The 9534-nt window shown below is 38.1% G+C and overlaps 1 protein-coding gene across 1 annotated transcript; it reads left to right on the forward strand.

The window, feature by feature from the left end:
- The first annotated feature begins 205 nt into the window (after window positions 1-205).
- LOC150099241 (histone H2A type 3-like) lies at window positions 206-571 on the forward strand. Its single transcript, XM_090403389.1, has one exon. The coding sequence runs from the start codon at window positions 206-208 to the stop codon at window positions 569-571; it is 366 nt and encodes a 121-aa protein (XP_090259515.1).
- The last annotated feature ends 8963 nt before the right edge of the window (window positions 572-9534 follow it).

A 9534-nucleotide genomic window follows, 5' to 3' on the forward strand; every position in this document is an offset into this window, starting at 1 on the left:
TTATCGGTTCAGGTTCCTCCATACAGCTCTAAATAGGGTGAGCCAAGTGCTCGCTAATCTTTAATGCAAGACTATTTCATAGAGACAAAGGGATTGGAGTCCTTGGGACTGATATCCATCATGCCACATCAGTTATCAGTATCAGTTTTTTTGTCATTATTTGTTCAGCTTTTGCTCGTGATACTTGTTGCTAATAGTTAAGATAATGTCTTGTCGTGGTCAAGCAAGAAAAAAGAGCAAGTCTCGCTCTACCCGTGCTGGCCTTCAGTTTCCCGTGGGTCGTATCCATCGACTTTTACGTAGGGGAAATTATTCTGCTCGTGTAAGTGGAGGTGCTCCTGTGTATCTTGCTGCTGTTCTCGAATACTTCACTGCTGAAGTTCTTGAATTGGCAGGTAATGCAGCCCGTGATAATAAAAAGACACGAATCATTCCCCGCCACCTTCAACTGGCTATTCGTAACGATGATGAGTTAAACAGATGGCTTGCTGCAGTGACCATTATACAAGGTGGAGTTATTCCTAACATTCACGCCGTACTTCTCCCAAAGAAGACTGAAAAGAAATCGTAAATATCATCTTAAAAAACGGCCCTTATTAGGGCCACCAAATGTTGATAAAGGGAACCTGATCGTATAGTTATTATTTTTTTAACAAGCATACTTCCGTAGATTTTAATAAACAGTAGGAGAGGAATGTTTATAAGATTTTCAATTAACGATGAGCAATCTGAGTTCTACGTAGATTGCTTAATTCATTGTGTGTGGTTTCTCGTTATCAAGTCTAAAATTTTTATAATCGCTTAAATAATTTAAACATAAATAAAAGATGTAAGATAAATTATCGCGATTAGATTGCTTCTTATTGTTACCTCCCTTAGATAACAGTTGCTAATAATACTAATGATGAAATACGAGTTGTCAGGAGGCAATGTGAACAAGCCTTGCACAAATTTTGCCCAACAATCACACGAAATAAGACTCAGGGCCTAGCTAATTTTATCGGCGATTTTTTTTTTTCATTTTATTTCACCATTAGGAGTTATTGATTATATTTGCTATTAGGAGCAATCATAGATATCTTGTGATTTTAAATTACCGCGGAAGCGACTAAAGTTACTGGGCTAGTGTGTCATGTTTGTAAACTGGCTGTGTTGTTCCTCTGAGAGCCGGAATGTCTGCCTTGCGTTGAGTTTCAGGGAGAAAAAAAAACCTTCCACTTCCGTATAATACCTGCAGCTCATCTTCAGTTGAAATACTGATAAATGTTTTTCCCGTTTTAGACGGGGTTCCAACCGTGGTGTTTCAAGCCGACGAACATAGTTAATACCGAGTGAGATGCGGAGGCTCATGAGGCATTCAGTGAGAAATCGTTAGCATATTATTATTATTACGCGACACTTCCAAGTAGTAGGCACATCACTCCACTAACAACTCGCCTTCATCTCTACTTAATCATCCAACTACACCTACCGTCCATCACAAATATCAATTTTGTATGTAAATTGCGTGTGTTCATGTATGCGGGATGAAAAACCCGCGTTTCCGGGAGAAAGAAAAAAAGCCTGCTGTGTCTCTATGAGATCGGCTAACTGGCCTTCACTTTAAAAACTCCATATAAAGAACCCTCTCGTCATGACGAGAAACGAACTCAGTTCCTTCCCAATCGGAAAGGAGGATTCAGGAAAATATCCCGCCTAAAGTTTAATTAATACACCTAGTTAAGTGACATAAAAATCGATTTTAATGTAACAAAAGAAAAAAGTTTGAAATACCGCTTTTTTTTTTTCATTATGTTTCTAAGTTAATTTTTCTTTCAATAATTAATTTTAAAAAAAGTACTTCAAACTCACGGCACTGTTTCTTTTTTACCTGCACTACTATCTGTTCACCATTTTTTGTTCATTCTCTTGTCCTTTGTCCACAAACTTCATATCATTTCTTCTGCATAACCTAAGCATTGATTCATTTGCAATCATGAGCCTCTTTCTCAACTCACATCTATCATTCTGTGACAACTGCAATTGCCACAGAGTTTAATTAATACACCTACATCTAGGTCTTTCAGTTGAAAAGACCTAGATCTGAATTCCATTTATAACTTGAGGAACCTTAATAATAGCTTTCAAAGATGAGTTAGTTAGTCATATGTATAGAAATGGCAAGGTACCTCCCCCCCCCCCCCTACAGAAATTCTGGTTTTTCATTTTCCAAAACATTTATAATAGGCAGAGAACACATTAATTAATAGACATTATTGTTTTTTTATTATTTATATTTTTATGTGGCTCATCCTACCCATGGAAGGGTGGGCTAAGGATTTTATTTGTATTTTTATCAATGTTATATATTTTTGCATTTGTTTTTTTGTTTCATGTAGTCCAGATACCTTACTCTGCAGATCAAACATGAAACTTTTTCAAGCCACTTCAGGCCTTCAGTAAGTAGGGCAGTGGTCTCACACTGGGCAATGCAATTCATCTCCAATCTAAAGACACCTGAAAACATTCATACTCACAGCAGGATTCAAACCCTTAGTCTGCTGAACTCAGCCAACCAGGTCAGCATAAGACACTTTTTTTTCTTTTCCTTTTTAAATGTATCACCCTTGGACATTGAGAATCTGCAGAGTCTATAACAAATCAATGCTGTGTGGGTAGGGATCAAAAGAAAAATAATCTGCTGATGTTCATTTTTATGAGCTGGAGGTTGTAGTCTTCAGGGATATTTCACAGTGAAAGCAGTTCCACAGAAGTGAGGAAGATGGAATGAAAGATGAATGGGAGTAGCAGACTTCAATGAGTCAATACTTCAACTGTAAAAGGATTGTTGGATTTTGCTTGTGTTATTGGAGGTTTGGAAAAAATGGAGGACATGATTGACACCAGTTCTACTGAAGAGTGCCCTTAGAAATAACAGTAGAAGAGACAATGCAGAAACTGACTGTTTGTGAGACAGTATCTGGGCTGATTGTAGATGATGATCTACACTGAGTGGATGACATTGAAGGTTTAGATGTTTTTGCACTTCAGAGTTTGTCATATGAGTTGGAGAAATGAAGAGTGCTATCATCAGCAAAGCTGTGATGGATTTGATGTCGGAGAGAGAGAGAGAGAGAGAGAGAGAGAGATCATTTATGTATATATGGGTGAAATAAAAGAGCCTTGAAGAGCAGCTGCATTCATAGGAAACTCTTAAGAGAGAAACACACTCCACCATAATATGCAGAGAATGACCTGAGAGAAAACTGGCATTCAAATTACAAGTGTAGAAGGCTGATCATAAGATGATAGTTTACTAAGAAGCCCAAGTGTCTTGGAAATGTCGAGTGCAATAGCACATATTTCTCCAAACCTTTCCATAGTATGTGTCCAAAAGTCAATAATGTAAGTGAAGATCTTCTGTGGATCATGATAGAGAAAATCCATATTGGTGGTCGCTGATTAGTTGATAGTTCTCCAGATGGCAAAGAAGTTGGTTGACTGTTGATGACCTTCTCCACTTTAGGCAGCATTGAGGTTGGAGCAATAGGTTGATAGTTTGATGACAGAGTCGTGTCTCCTTTTCTTTCAACTAGCTGCATATGGGTTTTCTTCCATGCTGTAAGGTAGATGCTATAGTATAAAGATGAAAAGGATAGGTGTTAGTTCAGAGCACATATCCTTTATTGTCTCTATACTATTCCACAAGACCTATACTATTTAGGTCTTGCCAACTGTGCACCAGATATGCATGATACAGTTAGGACCAAAAAGCCTTTTTTGATAACTAGGCTGTTCAAGATTTTTGTGATGTCATTCTGGCAGAAGGCCACAGGAGGAATATGATGCAATGCTCTGGATAAATTTTAAGATGATTTGTCATTGGAAGAGTTAGATGAAAATAATGATATCAGTTTTAGTTTTGTCTATAGTAACATTGTAGTACTGCCATCTGCCTTTGTGTCAGTGTGAGTGAGAGAGAGAGGGAGGAAGGTGGAAGCACAGATAGGCAGAACTTGCACCAGCTTTTGCAAGGCATCAGAAAAATTCTAGGTACAACTGCCATTGGCACAAGAAGAAAGGTTTCTACATTTAGCCTTTCAAAGTCAGACTTAGGTCTTTTAATAATTGTGATGCAAGTTTTGCAAGCTTCAATGTAAGCTGGCTGTGAATGAAGCTGAAGTTGTATCGAAACACTTATGATATGCTGGTGTTTTCTCTTGAATTGCCCTGCACTTACTGGAAAACCATGGCAGGAATACTGAGTGGGAAGTTTGACCACACTGGGGAATTCTTACATTAATAATTTCTAAAACATGGCCACAATAAATATCTAGATCTGGAGAATTGATACAATAGTCTCACAATGGAAAGGAGTAAAGGTCTTGGATATCTTTCTGCTTGACACTGTTACAGTGCTAAACGTTTGTAAATGGTTGAAGGGAGGTCATTCCATTACAGATGAAAATTTTGTGAGATTATAATCTTAATTACCAAGAGGTGGGGTCATCTCAACAGCATTTCTGGAAGAAAATTAATTTAAAAAAGATCCAGAGTGTTGGGTGAGTGTAGGAGGTGGTTCTCATTTATGGTTGGTAAACAAAAATTTTTTAGGTCATTGCTTCTTCTCCAGCTTTGTCAGTGGAATTGGAATAAAAGGGAGTCATTTGGAATTGTGGACATTAAAGTCACAAGAAAGATGATTGTTGTATTGCAGGAAATCAAGTTCAAGGATAAAAATTCAAAAGAGATCATAATAATTTTAAGTAGGGGAGCAGTAAAGACAGCAGATAAATAATGCTTGAGGGAAAGAAATCTTAAGCACAGATCAACAAGAGGAGATTCAAGATTGAACATATGAAAGGAATCCTCTAGCAAGGATACACTTCGTATCCATATATTTCAATGTATTTTCAACAGTATTACACTTTTAATATGCACCTTGCATCCATGGTGACCTTGATGTCTATACACATCATGGCCTGTTTGGTGGTTAAAACCAAAATCTTTTCCAACCAAATGGTGCATGTTGTCATATTTTCCATCATTCAGCAGAAGTGCCTGCTAAGGAAACTAACACAAACACTGGTTCATAGCTGATAGTTTTTGAGTATCTTTGTGAAGTCCTCACTCCAAATTCTGAAGAACTGCTATCTTTTTTTTTTATGTATGTTTGATCTCAAAGTTGTCTGTCAGTGTTCAGGTTAGATCAAGAGCCAGAGTATTATTCCTTTTATTAGCACAGGAGATTTCATTTTTCCTCTTATCCACCTATCAACTGAGCTTTGTACCACAAACCTTCACTCTATCTTCAAAGGCAGCATTCCATAGACCTGTCACTATTTTCATCACACATCCCTGGATCACCTCCACCATTTCCCCAATTCCCAAGGAAACACATGTGACCTAATCAGTGCACACTAATTCAGATGCGATCATATCAGTTATAAGCAGATAACAACTTCTTTATCCCTACTTCACAGTATGTGTTTTTACAACTAAGTGATTTCTGAGCTATTCTGCTTACTTTACAATACAACAGACATGTAAGGAAGAATTGAATGAAGGAATGAAACTACTTCCCCATATACAAACCGCTTATACCTATCTGACAGCAAATTACTTATTCACTAAATTACTCTCTCATCCAGATCCATGCCAGCCTGGTTGGCCAAATGATTAGAGTATCTGCTTTCTGGCCAAGAGGCTGTGGGTTCAAATCCTACCAAGGGAATGGATGTTTGTGATTGTCCTACTAACCAATTACCATATGTACTGCTGTGACTTGTGTCCTGGTCCAGTATGACCTTTGATGTCTTCGCACCATAAAAAAAAATCAAATCAAAAACAATAAATCCAGTACCAAATGTTTCAATTTAGTTACCATCTTGTCACATAGCAATCTACCAAAGGCTTTTGAAAAATCCAAGTATACCATTCCATGTGCATCTCCCTTATCAAGTGAATTTGTCCTTGCAGTACATAAACGGATTACTAAAATGCGACCTCTCCCCGACAAACTCATGCTGATCATCAATGAGAATACTTCTATTTCTTCAATTCTAAATATTCTGCTCATAAACTTCCCTAACTCCTTAAACAATTAGGAGTTAGGGAAGACATACAGACTGGACTATAATTTGTAGACTCAGTCATATCCTCCTCCCCCTTTTTGTGAAGGGAACAATTTTTCTCATTTTCTGGGTCTCGTCCTGTTGCAAGACTCATGTTAAACAGATGTGCCAAAGGTTCTGTTAATTCCCTTTGAGCATCCTTCAAGAATTAAGGTTAAAGATTGTTAAGTCCTGCTGTCTTATTAACATCAAGTTTACTTAATTCTTCATATCTCCTGCTCACAGACCTGACATTCATCATACGTCCCTCCTCCACCATAACGTCTGCACTCCAGCTGCTCACGACGTCACCTTTGTGAGGATGAAATACCATGCTAAACTGCTCATTGAATAATTAAACTATATCCTTTGCATCAGTTACCAGCCCACTGTTGTCATTAACTAACATCAATCTTCCAAAAAAGTTTTACAAATTATTTCACATAAGTTAGTTACTGACGACAGGTAGGCTGGTAACTGCCCATTATACAAGAATTCATTCAGATTTGTAACTTTTTCTTTCTATACTTTGTGGTAGGCAATATTAATGATCAGTAGATATTAAAATGAAATTCTCTGTTAAGGGTTTATTTTTTAATGTTATTTTCTCAAACATCTCATCTCAGAACACACATTAATGCAATCACCTGGATTTTATTGGAAATTATACATGTTCACCATCAAATCATCTGACATTTTTTAAGATAATTGTACATGGAAGATTGTAAAAGCCTATTGGGCCTTAGTTAAATGGATGTGTGAGTTATATTACTAATTCTAAGCTTATGGGGCATGCTATATGATGGGGGAGGGGAGGGGAATCAGGATTCCAGTGGGGCATTTATATTTAGTAAAATCATATTCAGTGTTATTTTTATTTATTTTATTTTTATTATTATTGTTGTTGTTTATTATGATTCAAGCCTCCATGAGGTCAAAAGACTCTACGTGCAAGGCATATCCTAGAAAACACAAAGTTTATCATACCACTGCTTGAACTCATTCATCATTCATGCTCTCACCACTATCAGCAACACATTTCAACCACCCTCCATGCAAAGAAACCACTCCTCACCCTCTTGCTCATAGCTTCCTTTTGTAACTTCCAGGGATAGCTCCTTGATCACTCCTTCTCCCCAGTGTCAACCCTATAACTACCTCTCAACAGTTTAAAAGTGTATAGCATATCACCTCTCCTTCTGTCTACTGAACTTTGCAGTACACATTCCCTCAGCCTGTCTTCATAACTAACATTGTTAGTTATGAAGTCTTGATACCATTTTTGTTATCTGCCTCTAAACCCTTTCCACAGTCAATTTATTCCCTTCAAATCCTGGGAGCCAAATTTGAGAACAATAGTCCAAGTGTGGTCTGCCCAGGACTTTATACAACGGAATGACAGCTCTTTTATCTCTGCAGGTCAGCGTGTCGTCAGTATATTGTAGCAATCCTCTTGGTTACCTTCACCACTTTTGCAATAAGTTCCCTGAATTTCATGTTTCTATCAATCATCACCCCCCAGATCCCTTGCCTCCCTTACTTCCTCCAGTACAGTTCCTCCAACAGAGTATGCAGCCTCCCATCAATGTATCTTAAACTTCAAGTCATTTTGCTGCATTAAATCATTATCCCCATTCATTTGCCAATCTGTCTAGTTTATTCAAATCCTCTTGCAGAGCTAACACATCTGCAGTATTACTAATAACAGTGCAGATGTGTTAGCATCCCCCTGAATTCCACTGACATTCATCATGTTTAACCTTTATATCGATGACAATGTCATCGATATAAAGGTTAAACATACAGGTCCCAGTTCTGAGCCCTGTGGGACCTCCCATACACAACTCTCTGATATTTATCAGATAGCAATCATGAATCCAGTTCAGTAACCTGACATCTAAACCCATATGCTGCAACTTAAATATCAGCTTACATTTATATTTATTTTTTTTGGAAAATGGGAAAAAAAGCATTAGGCTTGTTGCTTTCGTAAAATAACTGAGTTATCTTCCACTGTACATAGGATCCAAAAGCCTTCAACAAGCATGCACCCTCAATACTCTTATTGATATGCCAGTTGATAAGAATAATGCATGTTATTCTGACCTCCCTGGAGTTCAGAGACTCATCATGGGAGATACACACTATTGCACCCAATGCTCATCCAACCATGCCTTAAATTGATTCAATGTGTCTACATTCACAACACACTCAGGCAATACATTCCGCTCACCAACCACTTTCCGTGCAAAGAACCCTCTCCTCACTCCTCTGCTCACATCCTCTTTATACAGTTTCCAGTGATGGCCTCTTGTTCTATCTTCCCCATCTCCAATTCTATGAAATATCTCTTCCATGTCAATCTGATAACAACCCCTGACTAACATATATTTCAATCATATCCCCCCATCCTCCTCCTATTCACGAGGCTTTGCAACTTACATTCTTTCAATCTGTCCTCATACTCTACATTCCAAAGACCATTGACTATCATTGTGAATCTTCACTGGACCCTTTCCAACATACCATCGTCACCATGAAAACCCAGTAACCAAATCTGTGCATAATAATCCATATGAGGCCTGATCAAGGCCTCATATGGATTATTGTGCACAGACCCCTCTATTTCTGCATGTCAGGGTCCTCTGCATCATTTCTATTATCTGATGTGACATCTTCAGAACTTGTGCAATGTGGCCCCTGAATTTCAGACCCTTGTCCACCATCACCCCTAGATCCTGTATCTCCTCTACTTCCTTTAACGTTTCCCTGCCAAGTGTATACTTTGCATCCCATCGTTGCTTACCAAATATCAAAACCTTATACTTTGCAACACTGAACTGACAGTTCCATTTACCTTAAGCCCATTCATGCAATCTATTCAAGTACTCTTGTAAGGCCATAACATCTGCTTGACTCTGCATTGATCTCCCCAGCTTTGCATCATCTGCAAACAGCTGCATATCACTAGTTAAACCCATCCCAATATCATTAACATGCAAACTGAACAACAATGGTCCCAAAACTAACCCTTGTGGGACACCACTAGTGACCTTCCTCTTTTGGGATGCTGCATCCCACATGCAACTTTCTGATACCTATCTGACAGCCAGCTACTATTTCAACTCAGAAGTCTGTTATCCAATCTCATGTGTTTCAATTTATTTAATAGCTTGTCATGTGGCAGTCTATCAAATGCTTTTGCAAAATACAAGTACACCACTGTATATGCATCTCCCCTGTCCAAGGTATTTGTCACCTTGTTATAGTACATAAGTAAGTTGGTAAAACTTGATTTTCCTTTAACCAAACCATGCTGATAACAACAGGATAAAACTTGATTTTCCTTTAACTAACCCATGCTGATGACAACAGGATAAAACTCGATTTTCCTTTAACAAACCCATGCTAACAACAACAGGAAACTGCTGTTATCAACCCA

This window comes from Typopeltis vanoorti, chromosome 14, assembly GCF_054136105.1.
Source record: "Typopeltis vanoorti isolate ZY-2024b chromosome 14, IOZ_Tvanoo_1.0, whole genome shotgun sequence".
Taxonomy (NCBI): domain Eukaryota; kingdom Metazoa; phylum Arthropoda; class Arachnida; order Uropygi; family Thelyphonidae; genus Typopeltis; species Typopeltis vanoorti.